Here is a 21,267-nt window from a genome sequence, read left to right as displayed (position 1 = left end):
TAAGAATTATTGCTGGAGGAGTTGCCTTTTTTTACAGAAGGATATATGCACTGATATTATACTGGCTCATTGTTAGTGTAGGCAGAAGGAGGAAGTTTGTCAAGTATTAAGGGACTAAAAACCTAAAAGATTTTATTACGCCTGATAATTTCCTAAGTCTCCACAATCCAAATGCCTCCAACTAATTTCTGACCACCGTTGAACCCATAGGTCCAACTGTGGGAAACTTTTCTCAAGAGAGTGGAAAATGTCTCGATTCGCCACTTCCTATACCATACAGTCTTTTGTATGAGTGGAATATTTCATCAACCACAGCAAAAGTCATTCAAAATCATTTTCGGAGCACTGACTGGGCTCCCAGCCCTGTTCTGGGTCCTGTGGACTCAGCTCCTCCGGTCATGGCTGGAAACTCTTAGTGGTGGGAGAGAGACCACAGAACGTACTTCCAGACGATGGGAGGTGGACAGCCTTTGATCCGAGTCCTTTAGCTGATATGGGGTCCAAGGGGTTAGGAGGCCATCTGTGGAGCGGCCTTAACCGGCTCTTCCTCCTCTCCTCCCTCAGGAGACAGAGGCGGTGGTCACTTTTCCCCAGGGGATGCCTAGCGTGGCCTGTGGTTTTATCTCTCCTGCATTCCCATCCTCACCCGAGACCCGCGTCACTCCAGACCAGGGAATGTGGGTCTTTATCTGGGCTCTGCTTCCTCCTTGAGGACAGCAGGTCTCAGGGCAAGAGAACTTGGCTGGCTGTCCCCATGGTGGACTTATTCCTCCTCCTTCTGTCCCTATGCTGGCCCCCTCAGGCTGCTGCAGGTAAGGGGCAGGAGGTGGGCCATTCTTCAGCTATTTGGAACTTCAGGGAAGGGACACTGCTCTTTTTCCTTGGGGGTCTCTGGAAGACATCTGACTCAAGAATATAAATTTACCCCAACTAGCTTCCCCCTGCCTCGAAAACAATGAGGGTCCTGGCTACGTACCATTTCCCTTAGAAAATAAAAAATGGATGAGGAAATGCTTCCAGCAAAGGAGAAATGAGAGGAAGAGATAATAGGCATTTATTCCAACTGTTTCAGTGTTTTCTCTCTTGCCCTCCGAACCCTCACTAGCTGGGGAGAGGGGAGGAATGCCCTTACCCTCTTTTTCTCTCCACTCTCTTTTTTGTAGTTGTCAATTGAGAAATGTGCTCGTCACCCAGGCCAGGGTGGGGAACCCCAGCAGGGGAGGAAACTGGGGTTTGGAGGTCAAGTGTGAGGTTGTTGGTCTGGCGGAGGTCTCTGGATTCTCACAACTCCCTCCCCTGCAGACAACATCCAGGCCATCTATGTGGCCTTCGGGGAGGCCGTGGAGCTGTCATGTCCCTCACCGCCCACCCTGCATGGGGATGAACTCCTATCCTGGTTCCACAGTCCTGCAGCAGGCTCTTCTACTACCCTGGTAGCCCAAGTCCAAGTGGCCAGATCAGCCACAGACCCCAGGAAGCCCGGGCAAGAATCCAGGCTCAAGCTGCTGGGGAACCACTCTCTCTGGCTGGAGGGGTCCAAGGAGGGAGACGCCGGGCGGTACTGGTGCTCCGTGCTGGGTCAGCACCACAGGTACCAGAACTGGAGGGTGTACGACGTCTCCGTGCTCAGAGGTGAATGGGGCTTCGGGATCAGTGATCAGTGGGGGCTGGGGAGGCACAGGCCAGAAACCGAGAGGTCTCTTCTCACCCCACAGGCACCCAGTTATCAGCGAGGGCTGGAAACGGATCCTTGTGCTCTGTCCTTCTGTGCTCTGTGGTCCCCGCCAGACGCCTGGACTCTGTGACCTGGATGGAGGGAAAGGGACTCGTGAGGGGCTGGTTTCAGTCCTTCTGGAGCGATGGGGCTGCCCTGCTCTTGGTGTGTCCTGGGGAAGGGCTTCCTGAGCCCAGAGGCCGTAGACCAAGAATCATCCGCTGCCTCTTGCCTGAGAGCAAAGGGGTCAGCTTTAACCTAGCAGGTAAACTGAGGGAGGAGACGGGAAGGGACCGCGCCTCTGGCACAGCCCGCACCTGCTGGCTAGGGGAGGAGCCAAATCCAGCACCGGCCAGGTCAGGGGGGTGACTTCTAATGGAGCAGACCACTGCCTGGAGGAGGAAGGCTTTTTCCTCCATAACAGGAAAGGGGGCTGGTTATAAAATAGACCATCAACCAAGAGGGAGGAGAAGGATTCTAGTAGAATATACCAGGGTTATGAAATAGGGTAATCTATGGTTTTTGTAGAATATTCTATAACAGAAAGGAAGAAAATAAGAATTATTGCTGGAGAAGTTGCCTTTTTTTTTTACAAAAGGATATATGCACTGATGTTTTACTGGCTCATTGTTAGTGTAGGCAGAAGGAGGAAAAATGTATAATTGTTTTACAATAAAAAGTGCATTATACAGGGAAGAAATGCTTTTGGGCTAAGAATAATCCATTTACAAGGCAGGAGGGAGGAGCAAATGGCCTTTATTTCAGCGCATGAAGGCCAATTAATGGGACTGAGTCTTATTCACCTCCAAAGCGTCAGCAGCTAATACTGTATCTGGCCTGGGGTGGGCACGCAGCAAATGCCGATGGGGTGAATGAAGGAAGAATGAATAAATGGAAGGCACTTTACTTTTTCTTGAAGGGGTGGTTTACTATGAAGAGCCCAAAGAAAAAAGCACAGTTACAACAGGTGGTTCTCTTTGGAGTTAGCTATCCATGGTGGGCAGGGAGCCAGTGCCATTGCCTATTGATGTTGGCTCATGGGGTCAGGTGGATACTGGAAAGAGCCACAGTGGGGAGGTGGACATCAAGCGGAGGGAAGCTCATGGAGCCTTCTGTTGGAAAAGCCACCGGACAACAGGGGTGGGGTGGAGCTCTCTTTTGGACACAAGGACAGGCCCCTTCACTGACTCCTTCTCCATCCCTCTTATCTTGTCCTTATAGCCTCCATGGGTGCCTCTCCTGCCCTCTGTACCCCCTCCACGGGCTGGGATGTGCCCTGGATTCTGATGCTGCTGCTCGTGGCAGGCCAGGGATTCGCCATCCTGGTGCTTGGCTTCATGCTCTGGAGACGGAGGGTCCCTGGGGCTCCATGCAAAGGTGAGTCCCTCCCTGCCACCTGGAGGAAGAGAGCATGCAGGTGCGGGGGGGGGGGAGGGCTGGACTCCCACCTCTTGCCCCTGTACCCTATCCTCTCCAAGGAGGGGTGGTGGTGAAGAACAACTTGGTTATTCAGTGACTTCTCTTCTCTTCCCCACCCTGTATGGCTCCTCCTCAGATACTTCGATTCCTCAGTTTAAACCTGAAATCCAAGTCTATGAGAACATTCATTTGGCCCATCTGGGGTAAGGAAAAACTAGGGGGCAGAAGCCTAAATCCCAGAGGGGGCCAGGGAGGGGAGAGGAAACACTGGAGTCAGGGGCAGGGATGGGATGGGGCCCTGGTTTCTGAGGAAGTGGAGAATGGAGATAGTCTCAATCTGCTTCTCTGCTTTGCAAACCCTACAGCCCACCTGCCCTCAAGATCAGGTGATAACAGTGACATCTGCTGGGAAGTGTGACCTGCTGTCTCCCTGGCCATCTGGAACGCCGAAACTGGCGAAACCCGCGACCTTGGCGAGGGGGGAGGGGCTGAGGGTGTGACTTCACGGTCCAGCTGGTCTCCAGCAGCTGAGCTTTTGGGGGGAAGGGAGCATTATCTGGGGTGTCACCTAAAAAAAGGTGTGGTCTCCTGTCTTGTAGTAGCTAGTGGAGGGATGGTCTGAGCCAGCACAACAGTCTTGATTGAGGGGAGGGTGGGGAGGGATGGGGGTGGACAGAGAGGAGACAGAGGAATACAGAGACTTAAGCAATGGTGGGGAATCAGTCATGGGGGAACCAAAGGACACATTGGGGAAACTGAGGAAGAGAGAAGGGAAGAGATTTGAGTAAGAACAAAGAGATCAATAGAGAGATGGAGAAAAATAAGATGAAAAATGGGAGGCTTGAAAGACAGAGAGCACAGAATAAAGACTCAACTCACTCCCCAGTTAAGCCAGATGCCCACCCCCAACCCTCACCATATCTCACCTCCACAAAGGGAAGAAATTGAGAGAAGGAACAAAAGTCTTTAATCAGGCCCCAGACTTCCTGAGACTGAAGGGGAGGGAACTGAGCCAGGGTGGGGGTGCCCGTGCTGCCCTCCCCTGGGCCCCCCTCCTTATCCCAGACACGCACGCTCCCCTGTGGTGGTCTACTGTGGCATCCGAGCCTGTGAGCAGCTTATCAAAGCTCTGTGGCCCTGCGGCAAGGCCCCCCTGCCCCTCTTCGGGAGTCACCTACTGTCTCAGCCTGGGCAGAGGAAGTGTCCACAGGGGCGGGCAGGCAGGGTTCCCCGGTGGTGGCTCTGGGTGGGGTGAGTTACTGTGACCTGGGCCAGTGCCTGGCTGCCTCTGAGCTGTGGACAAGTATGGGCTGGTGAAGAGGGGGAGGGCAACTCAGCCACCCCCGGGTCTCAGGCAGAAATGAGCTGGACTCCCAGCCACACTCTCACACGCAACTCCACCAAGCACCCCGTCTCTGCTCAGTGTTGGGCCTCCCCAGAGAAAAGCTTTCTCGGAAGTCTTGCCTAAAGCCCTCATGCCATGATGGCTTAACCTCAGCTATTGGCAAGAAGGAGGAAGTGAATGACAAAGGCAATGAGGTGAGAGTAATGGTTCAGTTTCTAGCACCCAGCTCAACCCACCAAGCAGTTACTGTTGGCTTTTAGAGAGTCTGCACATGCAGGGACACTTATACACACCCAGCGTTACTTGAATCCCAGATAGTCCCTTTTATTAAAATAAATGTACTCCCACAGCTCCCCAAGTCCTCTTTCCTGAGTTCCTGACCTAGCAAATTGATTGTTCTTAGCAAGACTTTCTTTCTCTCCATACCTGATGCACTTTCAATCCCCTTGCCCGGGACCCACAGCCCCATCAAGACACCTGCCTTTCCAGAGACCTGACTGAGAACAGACATTCTTTATGAGGCTGGGCTGCAGGTGGGTGCCTGTAGGGGCTAGAGCTGTGTCCATAGGAGTCAGGTGTTTGGAGGTGTCTGTGGAGGTGTTGGGCTCAGGGATCTGAGTTTTCTGTACAAAATGGGTTTAGGGGCATATCTCAAAGCATCTTTGCAGGTGTCCACAGACCCGTGATGATGGTGGAGGCATCCTGGGTTGAGGACTGCACATCTGCACATGTCTAATAGAGGATGTGACCTCCCCAGGAGAAGCTGACTGCAAGGAGGAGCAGGTGGGCGAGTTGGAGGGGGCTGGGGCACAAGTCCTGCTTGCAGCAGTGGTGCCACAGGGTATAGGAGCATGACCAGTAGGTGGGATGGCCCAGCCGGGGGCCCTGGGCCCTTGGGAGGCAGCCCCTCCGTTTAATGATCTCACTCTGCTCTGTGGATCCAAGGGGGCTGAGGTGGGGGCAGCAGGAAGAGCAGGGTAGATGAAAGTGGGGGGCAACCTAGAGAAGGGCCATGGAATCAAGGTCCTACCTGAAGTGAAATGCTGATGCCACAAGCTCCCTTGTCCTGACACTCGTGGCAACAGGGCAGCAGCGTTTGGCGAAGCTACAGGTGTTGTAACAGGGGAGCTGGGCTGGGGCAGGGGAAGTGTGGGGGTGGCAGAGATCTAGGGAGGAGGGGTAGCAATCATACAGGTGAGAGGCAGAGCCCAGATCCGGGGTAGGATGCAGAGAGAGCAGAAACACAATGCAGAGAGGGAAGTGTTAAAAAGGAGGGAGAAGGGCAGACCAAAGCAGCAGAGACATGGAGAAGGGAGGGGAGACAATGCAGGAAAAGAAACAGAGAGAGAGGCTGAGGCAAAAGGGATGAGTGATTGAGAGAGGCACACAGACGTGAACAAAAGCCAGGAGAATCCAAGACGAACATAGAGGCAGAGCCACAGTCAGACAAGGGAAGGGAAAAAGTGAAGTCGATGGTGCCAGAGAAAGATGAGAAAATAGGACTTGACCGCAGGGGCAGTCAGAAGACCAGAGAAAAAGCAAGAGGTGGGGGAATGGGGGAGGGGACAGAGGCATGTCAATGCAGCAAGGAGAGACAGTTATTCTCAAATGCGTTTGAAAGAAAACTTTCCCTGGAACTTTTCCTGCTGCATCCTACCAGGCTCGCCTGTCGCTCTTCTTCCTAAAGCCCCCTCTACTCTCTTCTTGGCCTCTTCCCGTACTCAGCTGTCCCTGTCCTCCAGCCCCTCCACCAGCCCCGCCCCTGAGGATTTCCCGAGGTCACCCTTATCCAGTGCCCCACAGAGGAACAGGTTGCAGAGGAAGATGCTGCAGGTGCCCATGGCTGGACCCGGAGCTCAGGAGTCTGGGAGAATGTGCTCTGCACCCCAAGATCCCTGAGAGTTGGCAAATCAGAGGATTGGAGCAAGACTGGGAGGGGCCAGAAAACAAACCCCTAGGGAGTGAATCCACTCAGCCACAGGCCACTGCCCCCTGCCCTCTCCTCCTGACACCCCATGTTACTCACACCCTCCTGCTAGAGCCCGCCCTTGCCTCCAGGGTCTTCTCTGTTCTCTTGGAGTGCCTCTGTTAAGCTTAGCTCCTTCTGCCTTGCCCGAGGTGCGTCTGTCACCTTCCTACTCCTCCCCTCCCTCCCTCCCCTTGTCTCAAGCTGTTCTCCGCTCTCTCAACTTGGCCTCCTTGTCTTTGTTTTCAGTCTTCCCCGTCACTGCACTCATGACTCTCAAGGTCACCCTCCTCAAGAGCCCGGGTGGCCCAGATCTGAGAGGTGTGCGTGTGTGGAAGGCAACACCCCCCCCAACACACACACAAAGTGCAGCTGCGTTGAGGGAGGACCCCACCCAGCTTCAGATCCCTTTGATCCCCCCAAGCCTCAACATTCCTACCCCACAATTATCCCTCCCACTGTACTACCTTGGAGAAAAGAATTAATCATGGGTGGGGCAGGAGGGGTGGAGGTGTTTCCACTGGGGGTGGGGGGAGGATCAGGAAGGGAGGCCTGGACACTCCAGGAAAATTTGGGGGGTGGGGTTGTAGAGTCTGGAAGACTGGGGTTCAAGAGATTGGGGAGGAGGAGAGCAGCTTCTGGGGGATCAGGGGAGGAAACTGCTAGGAGGATTAAGACCAGGAAGGGGGTGGGTGGGGCAGGGGAGACACAGGTATCTGCAGAGCAGCAGTTTCCAAAAGCTTTTTGATCTCAGGACCTTTTTATACTCAAAAATTACCAAAAACACCAAAGAGCTTTTCTTTATGTGGGTTATACTGATACTTACTATATTAAAACTTAAAACAGTGCTCGCTTCAGCAGCACATATACTAAAATTGGAACAATACAGAGAAGATTAGCATGGCGGCTGCACAAGGATGACACAAATTCGTGAAGTTTTCCATATTTTTTCTAATTACTTATTAAATCATACTTTAAAAGTTATAATTTTTTCATGTATATGTTATATTTCTCAATAAAAAATGTAAAAAAAACTTAAAACAAAGAAATTTAAATAGACATTAATTCATATAAAGATAAAAATAATAAATCTATTGCTTGTTAACATATTTTCGTGACAAAAACTATTATTTCCCAACAACCTAATGAGAAGAGTGGCATTGCTTTACATGTTTGTGTCTCTTTTTAGTGTCGGGCTTAATAGAATTTGCTGGGTTTTCATTTCTGCTTCTGCATATAGTCTGTTGGGATATGTCGTTTTGGTGGAAGTATTTGAAGTAAATCTGCCTCACACAGTTAAATAGTTGGAAAAGGAGGACCCTGGAGGACAATCTAAAAGGAATTTAGGGACTCCCAGGGGTTTTCAGGTTGCAGTTTGAAAACTGCTGCTGAGGATGGAGGAGTTTGAGGTTCCAAAGGGTGCTGAAAGCTCTTTCTCTAGTGAGGACCCCTCCCTGTCCTTAATGGGGCTCCTGATGCCCTCTGGGTGAGACACAACTCTTTCCTCCCTTTTTTATTGTCCTATAAAGCCCAAAGCAAGGGGGATATAAGGCTGGCAGAGCAGGCCTAGGAGGGAATGGGCGGGAGGGAGAGGCCCTATGGATACAATGAACCCCCTACTTACTGGGATCCTCCTTGGCACGCTGCTGGGGGCCACCTTGGGTAAGGAGGAGGCCAAGCCCCTCTCTCACAGCCCTGTCCTCCCCCTCTGTAGCCAAACCCACTCTCTATCCTCCCCACCCCCACACCCACCGGCCGGCTGCTGGGCTCAGTGCCTCCCCTCTCCTGCCAGGAACCCGCATGCGCTATCGCTGCCGTGGCCCCAGCAGCTGCTGTAAAGAGACGGTGACCACCCGTGGTAATGGCAAATGCAGCAGTTTCCTGGACAGAAGACCCCACTCAGACCCAGGAAAGATCAAGCTCGCTGGAAACCGTGAGTCCTCAGTTTCTCCCTCTGCCCCCAGCCCTTTCCTCTCTCCAGCCCCCATGTCCCTCCAATCCCTCTGGTTTCCAGAACCTTTGAGGCTCAGTCTGGCTCTAAGCAGATGGCGAAGCTGTCCCAGTGGAGCAGTCTGGAGTCCCTCTGGCTCTTGGCACTGAGACCCCCAAAGCCCACCACCCTTGTGCTGGCAATTCCCTCCTCTTTACTCTCCAGAAAGAAGCTCATAGGCCTATTTGCTAAAGTGAAAATGACTGCAAAAGCTCTGTTTCTTAAAGGCAGGGACCAGGATGCTAACCTTGATTGCCTGGTTTCAGACATGTGTTTTTTTGAGGAGGGTGCGAATGCCTTCAGGCTCCCTGAAGTACATCTGCTCTGCCTCAGAAAGCAAGTCCTCAAGCTAAGGTCCAACACCCTAGGCTCACTGTCTCTTCTTAGCCTCAGGGACCCTGGTTCACCGTCATCCAGCCTGTGTGGCAGCCCATCATTGCAATCAAGTGGAAACAGAGCTGGTGGGAGATGTGCCTGACACAACCCACAGAAACTGCTTCCTCGGAGACCTGTGCAACAGAGCCGTGGCGAGCTCCGGGGCCCCAGCAGCCGTCTTGACTGCTGCAGCCCCTGCCTTGGCCTGGCTCCTGCCAGGACTGTGGAGAGGGTGGTGGGGGCAGGAGTAGGGAAAGGGGTGAGGGAGGGAGAAGGGGCAAGGGAGCTCTGGATTTCTAAGTTGAGAAGACAGACACACCTCTGTGAACTATTAAAAATCTGTCGACCACTCTGCAGGTGATTGGAAAATTCTTTCTATCTTTTGTTGATGGGAGGGCTGGAGGAGTAATAGAGGGACAACCAGGTTCCAGTTTGGGGGGTCACCGAAGCTCAGTGTACTCACTATCCAGCTAAACCCCAAAGGATGATGGAGAATCTGCCCTAAGTGACTGATGGGTCTTGTTGCTAGGGAGAATCTTCCTTAGCAACAAGGAGGATCACTGAGTGGTGCAGGTTGTGGGCTCCGAGTGGGGGACACCAGGACTCCATGAACCTGGTTGTATGCATTTGTTTCCATTTCCCCCATTTATAGCTGGCTCCCAGAAGGACTATTTTCAAGTGATAAAGGAAATGTAAACGCTGTGATAGGAAGGAGAGTTGCTTGGTGCCTCACTTAGTAACCAGGCTGGGCAAATCCTCTGGCTCTGACCCCAGGGTCTGAGGCCTGGAAAGCGGGTCTCAGGCCCCATCTCCATCCAAGTCTCCTACCCTTTCTGAGGATCCCTCCAGCCAGGCTGCATCTCCTTCTTGGCAGCACATCAGGGGTGTGGCCTAAATTTGGGAGAAGGAATCTTTCTCAAAACACTGGGTCCTGTGTGCTAGCCTCAGGAAGTGGAGGGAAGGATTGAGGCCTGAAAAACCCGTTTTCCCAGCTGTCCTAGGCCAGCATCTCAGGGAAACTCCCTAGAGGATTCTTGAGGGGGTGGGGGCTGAGAGTTTAGTAATGGTGGGCAGGTGATTTCCTGGGAGGGGGCCTGACATGCTGTCACTCTGCTGACAATAAATATACCATTTACCAGACACAGATATTTATTATTCCCCAGAGGTAAGCATGGGGATGGGGTCCTGGGGACCCATGGTTTGGGGAATTAGCCCCATGTGGCGAGGTGATGGGGTCCCTCCTGGGAGGCTTTGTTGGAGACAAGAGTCCTATTTCAGGCCCCAACCCCAGTCTCTCCTTAAGCAGGATGGGGTAGGGGGCAGGAGGTAGAGGGGGAAGCCCTCTTGGGAGGTAATGGGGGATCTGGAGTGGTCTAGAAGGGAAATTGGAAGGGGCTGGAGAGAAGCAGAGCGGAGGGTGTGGAGTGGTGGTGGGAGAAGATGGAGAGGGAAACCACTCTGGGGGAAATGGAGAGGTCCACCGGGTCCTGAAGGAACAGGTAAGACAGTGAGGGGGGGCGGGGAAGTGTATAAAAACTGGGAATGGGAAGGGACTGGGAAAATGCTTTTTAGAGCAAAGGGAGATAGGAAGAGAGACCATTCTGGAAGCCAGGGGAAACTGAGAGCCAGGGAGAGGGGCTTAGGCTGCGGCAGCCACAGAGTGAGCATCAGTGCAGCAGCCAGAGCCCAAGGCCAGTCAGGGAGGTGAGGACCAGGGCCAGGGCCGGGGTGGGCCGGGGGGCTGGGCTATTGCAGCTGTCCTTGTTGCAGCAGGTGGTATTGTAGGTCAGGCCCAGCTTGTGGTTGCTTTGGTTGAAGGCCTCACGACAGGGCTCTTCCCGTGTGCCACAGCGCAGGTTGGAGTAAAGCCACATCTTACCTGGGGGCGGGAGCAGGGAAGGGTCAGCTAGGGTAGGCACCTGGCATGCCTGGGTCTGTCCCTCCACCCCAAGCACCCACCCAGACTTCCTTCCTTCCCAACCCTGCCCCTGGTCCACCCCTTCTTTATCTACTCTCAGACTCATCTTCCTCCTGTACTTCCTCCCCCTGTCCTACCCAATCCTGGTTCCACCATTTGTGAGTTTGAGGCCTTGGGCCTGTTACTGTCTCTTTCTGAGGCTCAGTTTCCTTGGTACAATAATAGTACCCACACCACAGGGTTGTCACGAACATTAATTGAAACCATCCGTGTAAAAACTTAGGACAGTGCCTGGCACATAGTAATCCTTGTCCAAATATTATCGCTGCTATAATTCTCTGTCCCATCTCAGCCTTAGCCCCAGTTGAGCCTCAGTCTCAGGCATAGAGTCTCCCACCACCCCCTCTGCCCACCAGAGAAGAGGATGTTACCGAGGTACACGTTTGTCGTCAGGCACTGCTGGCCTGGATCCAGGAGACAGGACTGCCGGTCCATACATCCAAGTACAGGCACCTTGTAGCAGGAGTGACAGCGAATGTCAGCTGGGGAGACACAAGTTGGGCTGAGAAGGTGGAGTGCCTGGCTCACCTGGCGGGGGTGGGGGGGTGAGCTGGCAGGGGTGGGGGAAGAGTCACTCCTGTAGGTCCTGGAACCTGTTTGGTCTAGTAGGGACAGAGCAGGTGAGTGATGCAGTGAAGGTGGAAAGTGGGCGGCAGGAGAGGGTGGTGGTGTTGCTCTGCAAAAGGCCCACACCCTAAATACATTCCTTCACTCCACCCCATTTGTGGATGAGTCAAGGGGGTCAAGAGCTACCAACAAAAATTTGGGGTTGAGGATAGAATGGACTGTGAGGATACCTATGGTGGGGAAAGACTGGGGGGCTCAAGGGAGAAGATGAAGGAATTCAAAGAGGTCATAGATGGGGGTTACAATACTTGCAGAAAAGACGGAGAACTTGAGGGAGCTGGGAAAGCCATCTGTGGCCAGCTTTAGAAATTTACTCTTCCCTGCCAAGAGCGTAGGAAGAGGAGTCAGACCTGAATGGAATGCTCTTATCCCAGTAGCTCTGGCAGAAAAGAATAATATCTAGGAGAAAGATGATCAGATTCTGTCTTAGAATCTCACTAAAATGGAGAGGGTAGGTGCAGAGGGTGGCACCCTCAAGTTCCTGCTTCAAGGATTGGGCATGCAAGGTTTGGAGAAGGAGGGGTCAGTTCCAGGGTGGAGGAGCCTTGCAAGTGTACCTCAGCGAAGCCCACCGCAGCTTGAGGGTGAGTGTGCCCTGATGTCTCCTCCCAGGAAGGCTCAGAAGTTCCCCAGGAGGCTCCCCAGGAGGCTCTAAGAGATCACTCAGAAAGAGAACTATCCAGAAAGCCACTTTGGTCTTGAGAAGGTTGTGGGGCTTGCATCCCTGGTAGGGGAGGGGAGTATGTGACCTAAAAGGGACCAGGAGAGGCTACAGCTGAGGGACTGAAATCTAAGTCCCTGAAGGAGTAGGTGGGAGGTGGGATGCAAAAAGAGACTGGAGCTGGATGCCTGGGTTTCTGAGAGGACAAGGGTAAGAAGATGAGAGGCGAAGGTAGGTGAGCCGGATCCTAGAGAGCTGGGTACTGGAGTGGGAGCTAGCCAGGCAACTGGATATTAGGGTTTCTGAGAAGGAGACTCCTTGGGTTGGGGAACAGTGGGGCTGGAGCTCTGGCAGGTAAGAAGACTGGGTCTAGGAGGTGGGGAGGAGTCTGCAAGATGGAAGCCTGGATCCTTGGGAATGTAACAAAGACCCTGAGACAAGGAGGCCTGGTCCTGGAGGCACAGGATTGCTGAACCAGGGGAGGGCTCCTAAGTCATGGGTAGGGTAGGGCAGTGAGTAGGGCAGGATGCAAAAGTCCCGACCAGGTGAACCCAGTCCTTGGGTCCCCTAGGGACTCACCTGAAACCCAGCAGAGCAGAGCAGACAGGATAAGCAGCTGAAGGCCTTTCATGGTGAGGGTCTTGAGAATGGTAGCAGCTGCAGTAACTGACAGAGTAGAATTTCAGGGATCTGCCTCTGGGAGTTGAGCTGCCTTGTTGTGATTTATAATCCCAAAGGCCCCTCCCTTCCCGGCTTCTGGTAGCCCCTCCCTCCCCATTTACACACAGCTGGCCAGAGGGAAATACAAGAGTTGGGGAGGGGCTGAGCAGGCCTGGGTGGGGGAATGGGGATGAGAGAGGGCAGGTGCCATTAGGGACCAACTCCATTTTGGTCTTGCTTTCAGACAAACAGGCCCCTCCTGGTCCCCAGCTGAGGCCCCTGCCTGCCCAGTCCTCTGAAGGAGTGTCACCAAAGGCCTCTGTGATGTTACAATGGCTGTGGTGGTGGCTTCTGCTGGTTCCTGGGAAGTGGACAGTGAGCTGTGGTCCAAGCTGATCGGGCAAATTTAGCTCCAGGTTGGGTGAGATGGGAGGTGTGGGTGGGGGGTAGGTCAGCAGCAAGTAAAAATCGAGGATAGGAAGGGCAGAATTAATCTTGATTCTGCCCCAACTCCTTCCCAACCCCTCCTCAGCCCCAGGATGAGAGGTTCTGTGAGGAGATGGCAGGCTGGGGCTGCATGCCCAGGACAGCCACAGACCCCTGCTAAGGCGGACCGCCTGCAGAGCCCCTGAAGGATTTCAGGGCCCGCCCTGGCCCCATTTGGGCTTGGCATGGCCTCTGTCACATGGTTTCAGTGAGGGCTGAGAGTTGCTGAGGTCCTGTTTGTGGGGCGTCTACACCTGCTCCGAAGCGCCTCCCCAACCAAAAGCTTCCAGCTTGGGTGGGCAACACAAGCAGGGAGAGCAGCAAGGGCACAAGAGGTGAAGTAGAAGCTAAAATAGGAATAGAAATAGTGATTTAAATAGCATTTAAATAGCGCTTCTGTCAGCCATTGTTTGAGGCATTTTTACATATATTAATTTATTTAGTCCTCACAACAATACTCTAAGAGATAGGTGCTACTATCCCCATTTTACGGATGAGCAAACAGCCCAGAAAGGTTAAGCAGCTAGTAGGTGGCAAGCCAGGATTTGAACTCAGTCAGGATCCAGAATTTGGGGTGCTCCCAGCCACAGCTACACTGCAGGAGTTGACCTATGCAAAAGTGCTTGTGTAAACATCCAGAGCGTGAATTTTAAGTGAGCACTGTTTGAGGGCAGCGAGTTTGCCTGTGAGGATTCCCGAAGGGATATGGGCAACTAGTGGTCCCGCCCTGCTCTTATCCTAGTCCCCAGCCATGCCCCCGACCCCCCTTCTTCCCTCCGGTCTCCCTGGCTGATTCACTCCCTCTCCCCACCACATCCTAGTCATGGCCCTGGTTCTGCAGCTGCTGCCGCTGCTGCTCTCCGGGATCCAGGGGAACCCGGGGTGTAAGGATCTCTGGGGAAGTGGGGATGGGTCAGGGAAGACTGAGGCAGGAGCAGGGAGAGTCTGGGGGAGGGGGAAGGCCCAGGACAGCAGGAGGGCGGATGCCAGGGAGAGAGGCGACAGGCCGGTGTGTGTGTGTGTGTGTGTGTGTGTGCCCGCGCGCGCGTGTGCTCGACTCCCCCTCTGGACCTGCTCTAACATCGCCCTCCGCCTCCCTTAGCTTCCCTGGAGGGTCTCCCGGGGGACAAGGTGAACCTCTCCTGCGCAGGGGTGTCGCACCCCATCCGCTGGGCCTGGGCGCCTAGCTTCCCGGCCTGCCAAGGTCTGTCCAAAGGACGCCGCCCGATTCTGTGGGCGTCGTCTAGTGGGACCCCCACAGTGCCTCCCGTCCAGACCTTCGCGGGCCGCCTGCGCGCCCTGGACTCTGGCATCCGGCGTCTGGAGCTGCTCCTGAGAGCGGGGGACTCCGGCACCTTTTTCTGCAAGGGTCGTCACGAGGACGAGAGCCGTATGGTGCTTCACGTGCTGGGGGACAGTGCCGATTGCAGGGCCTCAGGGCCTCGCCACGGTAGGTCAGGGCCTGCGCGCGCAGCGGGGCTGAACATAGACACACACCCGGGAGGGAGGCGGATCTTGGCCCAGGGGTTCCTGAGCGGGGAGAGTGAACTCTCTGTCCTCGCTCTACTGATCCTGGCATTCCCCTCCGTTCCCCCAGGGTCCGTTTACCCCCAGCTCCTGATCCCGCTGCTGGGTGCGGGGCTGGCGCTGGGACTGGGAGCGCTGGCCGTGTACTGGTGGCTGCGCAGGTGGGCATGAGGGGCGGGGCCAGGTTTCATGGGGCGGAGCCAGAGGCGGGAGGAGCGGGACCAGAACCTTGGCAGGCGAGAAAGAGCTAGATTGGAGAAGGCAGGGGTTTGGAGAAGAATGGACGAGGTCAGAATTGGAGGCTAGGCCACAGGCCTGGTGGGTGGAGCCCTGGCGAGGGAAAAGGGGCGAAGCTAGAAGGGTGGGTGGGATCAGAGCATGGGCGGGGCTATCTGTGAGGGTAGAGCCTACGTTTTTCTGAGTCGGAGCCTGTAAGTTGCTGGGATGTCGGTGGCAGAGCCTGGGGCCAAGAAGAAAAGGCAAGACAAGACTCAAAAGTCTCATACATCCCTTTCAGGCGCTCGCCCCCGTCCCCGCTTCCACCATCTGCCAGATTTGGTGAGAATGACTTCATTCTATTTTCCTTTCACGGCCCCTCGATTCCTGAGCCTGAGCCCTTGCCGGGAGCAGACAAGTTGGTCACCTTCTCTCCGCCCCTCAGCTCTGTCCCCCCCACATAGCTCCACACGTGAGAGCCGATCCGCAGAGGACAGTAAAGGAGGAAGAGCCCCAGCTCCCAGGAGACCTGGACCAGGAGCCGGTAAGGGTTTGGGGATGGGAGGGGGCTGCCAGAATACCTGGGGAAAGTGGACCAGGAAAGACAGGAAGGCTGGGTCCCCAAGGGAGTCAGACTGCTGTTCCCATTCTGCCTTCCTTTCCACCCCTCAGAGCCTGCACTACGCGGACCTGGACCATATGGCCCTAAGAAGCCCCCGCCGGCTATCCCCAGTGGTCCCTGCTGATGCCTCCACCATCTATGCGGTTGTAGTTTGAAGGAAAACCCCTGCTCCAAACCTCACAACCTGGGGCTCCCAGATCTCCATAAACCCCCTGCCCCTCTTGGCCTCTCACCTGAAAGAGGAAGGCACCATGGGGTAGAAATGAGCACTAGACTGGGAGTCAGGAACCTGGGTTCCAGGATGTCTCTGCCACTGATGCTGCTCCTTTCAGTTACCCCATCTCTCCTATAGCTTTCGTCTCTCCTTCATCACTTGGGTCCTCTCTTAATCATTAAACATAGTCAAGCCCTGCCCTCCCACCTCAAGACATCAAGAACTCCCAGATACTTCCATTCTTCCCTTCCCTTCACAGTCAAGTTTTTTGAACCATGGGCCTACACTTACCTCTTCTATTTTCTTCTCCTTCATTCCACCCCTGATTGCTCATCTGCTGAAATTGCTCTTCTGCCAGTGATGTCCTGATGCCCACACCCCATGGTCATTTTGTTAGCATTCACTTGGCTTGGCCTTTGATTACTCCCTTTGAACTGTTTTCCTTTGCTGCTGGTGACTTCCTTTTGGGACTGCTCTTCTTTGTTCCCTTATGGCATCCCCCACCATTCTAGACTCGACACTTTGTTTTCCCCCTTCCTCTTCTTCTCGGAAGTTCTCATGCACAGCCAGCATTCAGCCCCCACCTCTGCAAAGGACACACAAATCTCTCTCTAATTTAGATCTCAGATCTGGGATTTCCATAGCTGTCACTGGGACGTGCCCCAGGCTGGCCCCAGGAATTTTACACACAGCACTTCCAAAGCCCAACTCATTGTCTTCTCCCAAGCCACCCATTTAATCCTCCTTCAGATTCTCTCTTGATCAACCCAGTTGCCCACGTCAGAAACTACGAGTCATGCAGACATCCTTCCTCTCTCATCCCCACACAATGAGCCATCCACTCTTGTCTGTTTATGTCTTCTTAACATCACTGTCAAATCCACACCCTTCTCCACGCCCAGTGAGGGTGCACTCTCCTCATTTCCTGCCTGGATTACCCATAGCCTCACCTCATCCTGCCCTCACCCTCCTTGCAAGAAACACAGAGGATCCTCCCCAAATGCTAACCTGATTTCAGAACTGCAGTTCAGAACCTTATTTCAGAACTCCTTGGCCTTCAGTTCTGGGCCCATGGTCCTTGGCTGTGGGTACAAGTTGCCAATGGACTCTGTCTGCTCCCCAGGGTCACATCTTGCCACCTCATTCCACATTCACATAACATGCCTGGCCTTAGAGAAATTCTCCCAGCTCCCAAAGGTGCCTTTCCCCATGTGATTCCTTCCCTCTTCCTGGATTATCCTTTTCCCTCATCCCCTCCTACCTGCCTGGCTCATTCTTGTTTATCCTCAGGACTTAGTTCAGGAATGTTACCCTTTCTGGGAAGTTGATTCCAACCCTCTTTGCCTACCCCTATGTACACTTTGATGCCTTAGGGAGCCCACTTATTTCTCTCTTAGCAAGAGCCTCCTATGAATTTTCCCATCGTTAACTTGTATTTGAATTATCAAGAAATTTTCAAGTGCTGTGAGGGGACTGACCCTTTTATATTACTGCTAAGCTTCAGTAAATGAGTGAATGAAAATACTTGTCTCTGGTCATGTCTTTCTTCCTTTCTAACAAATCAGGGTGGGCTGGTAATCTAGAATCATCTGACATTTAGATAAATCCAGAAAGTGATCCACCCACACTCTCCCTTCTCTGCCCTGGACATACTCCCTCTGAGAGAAATTCTGTCTTGTCCATTTTGCACCAAAGCACCTATGACAGGGTCTGGCAACAAGTAAGTTTCTAATGAGGGTTGGTTGAATGAAAGAGACTTCCTTTTCAGCACCGACCCCAGCCTCGGGTTTCAGCCCCACCCCATCCCCCTGCCCCAGTAAGACACCAGCCATAGTCCAGTCCACAATGTCAGTTCTATTTTATTGGTTCTGAGGGAGAGAGCTCACCCAGTGGCCCCTGTTCTTTTTTCCCACACTTTGCCCAACTGCCATCTTGAAGCCCTCTCCCCACTACTACCTGCTTCCCAACCTCTATCTAACCTTCCTTCCCCTTCTACTCCCTATGCTGCCCTTTCCCTAGCCAGCCAGGACCCCACGGTCCTGGTCCTCAGCTGTGAGGGCGTGTGCTGAGCACCAAGCAGAGGGAGCTGAGCCCAGCGCCTGCCTTCTCCAATTCCGAGCAGGACACAGGTACCAGGGTGACGTCAGTGAGCTTCTGCAGTGCCTGCAGGGAGGGCATGGAGTCAGGGGAGGTAAGACCCTTGAGGTCTTCCATCTAGGCTTCTAAAGAAGACAACCCTCCTTCCTCCCAGCAGGAATGCCCAGGGCTCCCTTCCCTGTTTGGTGATGGTGGTGGAGGGGATCCTGTTCTCCCTCACCTCCTGGCTGTTGGTCAGGTCCCCGCCTCCGCGGTGCAAGAGAAAAGGGGTCGCACTGGGCAACCCAGGACGCAGAAAAAGACAGTCAGCAGCTGCATCATCTGGGAGGGTCAGGGAGGCGTAGGGGTGATCTGTCAGTACCGCCATTGCCTGGGCCAGGGATGGATGGAGAGAAAGAAGCAAGCACTCAAGTCTCAGAGCCTTTCTGGCAACTGAGTCTGACTGCAGATGGGCTGGGAATGGAGTTAAATTTGTGGGATACCAGCAGACAGTTATGTGACAGGCATTGTTCTAAGCATTTTAACTATGTTTACTAATTTCTGCCTCGGATTCATATACAGTTCCTTCCACCTGCCTACCTCTTCTCCCCTTTACCAGTCCTCACCTGTCTGTCCCACCCATCCTTCAAGTCAGAGCTTAGATGCCACTTTTGGAGGAATTTCCTGAAACTCAGGAAAATGAAGTTAATCGCCCCTCGTCCGTGGTCTCCCAGCTCCCGCCATAGTAACTTGTGTACTCCGTGCGTTTTCACAGTAGATGGACAGCTCCGTGAGGGCACGGGTAGGGTGTCATTCAGAAAAGCCTCCCCAGCTCCCCACCGCCCGGGTCGGGAGGAGCCACACCCACTTTCGTGGTCCTCGCCCCGCCCCGCCCCAACTCCGCCCCTCCTCACCCTGACAGCCTTTTGGGCCGCGTCGCTGCTGCCAGCCACAACAGTGCGGGGACCCCCCATGCCACAGAGGCCGCGCAGGTGGGAGGGTCCCGAGACCGGCACCGTGGACACCGCGAAGTCCTAGGGAAGCAAGGGGGAGGTATTCAGGCGCGTGGGAGGGGTTAGCGGATACCCTCAAACACAGGCTGCTCTCAACCTTTCCCTGATCAGCGATGCCCCAGTCCCTCAGACCCCCACCAACGCCCCGCAATCCTACCCAAGACTGGTCCCGCGCCTCACCCGGAACGTGTCTGCCACGATCTCAGCTCCTCGGTGATTGGTCCATTTGGAGAGGCCTACGAAAAACTCCCGGCCTGAGCCCGGGGAAGCCGAGCAGGTTTGAGCGCGAGGGAGTTGGAAACAAGGCCCGAGACGGGTCCAGACTCCCCAAAACTCTGCTTCCCTGTGCCAGGACACAGGTGTGCCAGTACCCCAGCCTCACCGGTGAAGAGAACGTCGGTGCCATCCAGCGTCGCGTTCTCGTCCCCCATTTCCACAATTCGGAGCCCCAGGTCCTGGAGGGCTTTGCGGATTCCATCGACCTTGGGGCCAGGGCAGAGGAAGGGGGTGCGGGGCTGAGGGATGGCCCCTGCCCATTTCTTCCCTAAAGCCCGGATGCCCGGCTCCTCCCGCCCGTCCCCGCCCCGACTCGTGCCCTGGCGCTCACCTCCGGCCTGCGGGCAGGGCTCCAGGGCCGCGTGATTAAGGCCGTGTCCCCTTGGATCACGGCTGTGTCACCGAGCAGAGGTCCCAGCGGCAGCGACTCCTCAGGAGGCAGTTCTAGCAGCTGCAGCCCCAGTCGCTGCCTCAGTTTACCCCCCAACACTCCGTGCTCCCTCTGAGCTTTAGCCAGGTCCAGAGCCGGGAGGCCAGCCCCCGCACCCTCCCCCGATGCCAGGCTCTGCGGGACCCCCCGGATCAGGGCATGGGAGCAGCGGCCCAGCCCCTCCCCCGGCGTCCCCATCCCATCCACACAGACGCTCCTTCCAGCCGCGCTGATTTCTTAGTTGTCTCTCTTTTTACTTCACCTGCCAGGGAGAAGAGACAGAACGGGGGTGGGAGTTAGCAGAGAAAGAGACATGCAGAGAAGGGAGAGGAGGATAATTAAAAGCGCCGGGGTCTCCCTCTTGCAGTCTCCGGACGCCCCTCCCACTTCCCGCCCCACCCACTCCAGAACCTCCGCTCCTTCGGACAGCCGCACTCCACCCTGCACCCTCGCTGTCTGGCTCTTTGGGAGCAATCCGAGGAACAATACCGGGATCCCTGCTATCCTAAACACCTGTTGCCCCAGCGCGGGGGCTTCGTGAGGTCCCTGCCGGGAGCCCCTCCTGGCAGCCGCTAGGATGCGCTCACTCCCCAAAAATGCAGTGGATCCGCCCCTTAACCCTCAGCTGCTCACGGCGGGAGGGACCCGAAGTCCGGCGAGGATCCCACAGGGGTTATGAGACCGGAGGAGACAGCTGTGGAGAGTCAGGGCCTGGGGGATGGACGTTCGGGTCCCCGATCGAGGAAGGGAAGGGCCAGTTCGGAGGGATTATCGCCTAAGGAGTTAAACATCTTCTCTCCACCCGACCGGTCTCGCTGCCCCTAGCACGACCCAGTATAAACCAGACTGAGTCCCGGGAGACTGGGAGAGGTCGAAAACGAAATCAGAGGGGCGGGGAAACAGGGGGCGTGGTTCCGGGGAGCGGGCGACACTCCGGGCTCCAGGACTCGGTTCCCTGGTCCATCTGCCCCCAAAATCCACTCCGCCCAGCTCCGCACCCAAATGTCGAACCCCTGCACTCTCCGTCCGGTGCAGGCACGGACCGGTACTCCCAAATTCAGGTCCCCAAACGGTCCAAGATAGCCTCCCCACCCCTGCCCCAGACTCACCTCCAGCGGCCACCCTCACTCCTACCGCGCTGTAATCTCGGCTCGGGCCCCTCCTCCTCGGGGGCAGAGTTGATGGAGATTAGAGTCCTATTCTTCAAGCCTAGGGGACTGGGAGCTCTGGCTTTTAGGGGGTCCCGGGGTAGGCGAGCTCATGCACTAGGTTGGGGCGGGGGCGCGACGGTCTGGCGGCTCCGGGGCATTGTCTAAGCGGGACGGGGAGGGACTCCTCAAGACCACGCCCACTCCGCCCTGCTAGGCCGCGCCCATTCCACGGGGACTGAGCCCCCCTGCCCAGTATTTGGCCCCGCCCCGCGACCGCCTCTCAGGCCCACCCAGATCTGGCCGGCTCTGGCGGCCGGGTTGCAAATACGGCATGGACCTCCAGGCTGAGCTACATGGACCCGCAGAGTCCTGCTCTGCACCTTCACACTAAAAAAAATGGTAGCCCCGCCACAAGCCCCTTCTTAATTCCTGGCTTCTGCTCTAAGCTCGAGGTCACCGACCCACCCCTCATTCACTGTCATCCATACTTCAAGCCCCCTTTGTGTAAAAACGACATTATA

General features: G+C 55.0%; 6 protein-coding genes and 1 non-coding gene across 11 annotated transcripts; 4 read left to right on the top strand and 3 right to left on the bottom strand.

Moving 5' to 3' along the window:
• Positions 1-730: 730 nt before the first annotated feature.
• LY6G6F (lymphocyte antigen 6 family member G6F) lies at positions 731-3,774 on the top strand. Its single transcript, XM_037843404.1, has 6 exons — positions 731-812; positions 1,303-1,632; positions 1,716-1,979; positions 2,936-3,091; positions 3,270-3,336; positions 3,499-3,774. Exons 1-6 carry the CDS (start codon positions 755-757, stop codon positions 3,521-3,523), a joined length of 900 nt encoding a protein of 299 aa, XP_037699332.1. The 5' UTR covers positions 731-754; the 3' UTR covers positions 3,524-3,774.
• An 11-nt stretch (positions 3,775-3,785) lies between these two features.
• Positions 3,786-9,068, top strand: LY6G6D (lymphocyte antigen 6 family member G6D). The gene is made up of 4 exons (XM_037843405.1): positions 3,786-5,011; positions 5,147-5,261; positions 8,237-8,377; positions 8,822-9,068. Exons 3-4 carry the CDS (start codon positions 8,245-8,247, stop codon positions 9,058-9,060), a joined length of 372 nt encoding a protein of 123 aa, XP_037699333.1. The 5' UTR covers positions 3,786-5,011; positions 5,147-5,261; positions 8,237-8,244; the 3' UTR covers positions 9,061-9,068.
• On the bottom strand, positions 5,211-6,319 carry LOC119540718 (lymphocyte antigen 6G6e-like). The gene is given in 4 exon segments (XM_037844694.1): positions 5,211-5,408; positions 5,509-5,558; positions 5,561-5,644; positions 6,262-6,319. Coding segments are annotated over 4 exon segments (390 nt in total).
• LOC119541055 lies at positions 7,290-7,394 on the top strand. Its single transcript, XR_005218185.1, has one exon. It is a non-coding gene; the product is annotated as a U6 spliceosomal RNA (small nuclear RNA).
• Positions 9,069-10,476: 1,408 nt separating the features above from the next.
• On the bottom strand, positions 10,477-12,784 carry LY6G6C (lymphocyte antigen 6 family member G6C). Its single transcript, XM_037844881.1, has 3 exons — positions 12,655-12,784; positions 11,159-11,269; positions 10,477-10,688 (listed from the first exon to the last, which is right to left on the bottom strand). The coding sequence occupies exons 1-3, from the start codon at positions 12,704-12,706 to the stop codon at positions 10,477-10,479; spliced, it is 375 nt and encodes a 124-aa protein (XP_037700809.1). The 5' UTR covers positions 12,707-12,784.
• Positions 12,785-14,034: 1,250 nt separating this feature from the next.
• Positions 14,035-17,324, top strand: MPIG6B (megakaryocyte and platelet inhibitory receptor G6b). Of its 3 annotated transcripts, none has more exons than XM_037843400.1 (6): positions 14,035-14,105; positions 14,324-14,671; positions 14,819-14,909; positions 15,266-15,306; positions 15,429-15,508; positions 15,637-17,324. In XM_037843400.1, the coding sequence occupies exons 1-6, from the start codon at positions 14,045-14,047 to the stop codon at positions 15,739-15,741; spliced, it is 726 nt and encodes a 241-aa protein (XP_037699328.1). In that variant the 5' UTR covers positions 14,035-14,044; the 3' UTR covers positions 15,742-17,324. The 3 variants fall into 3 exon arrangements, with proteins under 3 accessions (XP_037699328.1, XP_037699329.1, XP_037699330.1); XM_037843401.1 differs by having other exon boundaries at positions 15,410-15,508; XM_037843402.1 differs by lacking the exon at positions 14,819-14,909 and having other exon boundaries at positions 15,410-15,508.
• Positions 17,325-17,634: 310 nt separating this feature from the next.
• DDAH2 (dimethylarginine dimethylaminohydrolase 2) lies at positions 17,635-21,168 on the bottom strand. 3 transcript variants are annotated; one of them, XM_037844195.1, is made up of 7 exons: positions 20,705-21,168; positions 19,497-19,857; positions 19,272-19,371; positions 19,070-19,143; positions 18,791-18,910; positions 18,118-18,267; positions 17,635-17,963 (listed from the first exon to the last, which is right to left on the bottom strand). In XM_037844195.1, exons 2-7 carry the CDS (start codon positions 19,791-19,793, stop codon positions 17,847-17,849), a joined length of 858 nt encoding a protein of 285 aa, XP_037700123.1. In that variant the 5' UTR covers positions 19,794-19,857; positions 20,705-21,168; the 3' UTR covers positions 17,635-17,846. The 3 variants fall into 3 exon arrangements, with proteins under 3 accessions (XP_037700123.1, XP_037700124.1, XP_037700125.1); XM_037844196.1 differs by lacking the exon at positions 20,705-21,168 and adding an exon at positions 20,229-20,513; XM_037844197.1 differs by lacking the exon at positions 20,705-21,168 and adding an exon at positions 20,007-20,202.
• Between the last annotated feature and the right edge of the window lie 99 nt (positions 21,169-21,267).

Source organism: Choloepus didactylus, chromosome 7 (assembly GCF_015220235.1).
Source record: "Choloepus didactylus isolate mChoDid1 chromosome 7, mChoDid1.pri, whole genome shotgun sequence".
NCBI lineage: Eukaryota > Metazoa > Chordata > Mammalia > Pilosa > Megalonychidae > Choloepus > Choloepus didactylus.
This window is presented reverse-complemented; position numbering and strand designations above follow the sequence as displayed.

Coding starts and splice junctions, on each gene's coding strand:
- LY6G6F (XM_037843404.1), top strand. CDS start 755: ATGGTGGACTTATTCCTCCTCCTTCTGTCCCTATGCTGGCCCCCTCAG. Junction 813..1,302: donor GCCCCCTCAGGCTGCTGCAG/GTAAGGGGCAGG, acceptor CCTCCCCTGCAG/ACAACATCCAGGCCATCTAT. Junction 3,092..3,269: donor CCCTGGGGCTCCATGCAAAG/GTGAGTCCCTCC, acceptor GCTCCTCCTCAG/ATACTTCGATTCCTCAGTTT.
- LY6G6D (XM_037843405.1), top strand. CDS start 8,245: ATGCGCTATCGCTGCCGTGGCCCCAGCAGCTGCTGTAAAGAGACGGTG. Junction 8,378..8,821: donor GATCAAGCTCGCTGGAAACC/GTGAGTCCTCAG, acceptor GTCTCTTCTTAG/CCTCAGGGACCCTGGTTCAC.
- LY6G6C (XM_037844881.1), bottom strand. CDS start 12,706: ATGAAAGGCCTTCAGCTGCTTATCCTGTCTGCTCTGCTCTGCTGGGTT. Junction 11,270..12,654: donor TCTGCTCTGCTGGGTTTCAG/GTGAGTCCCTAG, acceptor GTGTCTCCCCAG/CTGACATTCGCTGTCACTCC. Junction 10,689..11,158: donor GACGACAAACGTGTACCTCG/GTAACATCCTCT, acceptor TCCCGCCCCCAG/GTAAGATGTGGCTTTACTCC.
- MPIG6B (XM_037843400.1), top strand. CDS start 14,045: ATGGCCCTGGTTCTGCAGCTGCTGCCGCTGCTGCTCTCCGGGATCCAG. Junction 14,106..14,323: donor GATCCAGGGGAACCCGGGGT/GTAAGGATCTCT, acceptor CGCCTCCCTTAG/CTTCCCTGGAGGGTCTCCCG. Junction 14,910..15,265: donor GTGTACTGGTGGCTGCGCAG/GTGGGCATGAGG, acceptor CATCCCTTTCAG/GCGCTCGCCCCCGTCCCCGC.
- DDAH2 (XM_037844195.1), bottom strand. CDS start 19,793: ATGGGGACGCCGGGGGAGGGGCTGGGCCGCTGCTCCCATGCCCTGATC. Junction 19,144..19,271: donor CACCGACGTTCTCTTCACCG/GTGAGGCTGGGG, acceptor CCCCGGGCTCAG/GCCGGGAGTTTTTCGTAGGC. Junction 17,964..18,117: donor ACCTGACCAACAGCCAGGAG/GTGAGGGAGAAC, acceptor CCCTCCCTGCAG/GCACTGCAGAAGCTCACTGA.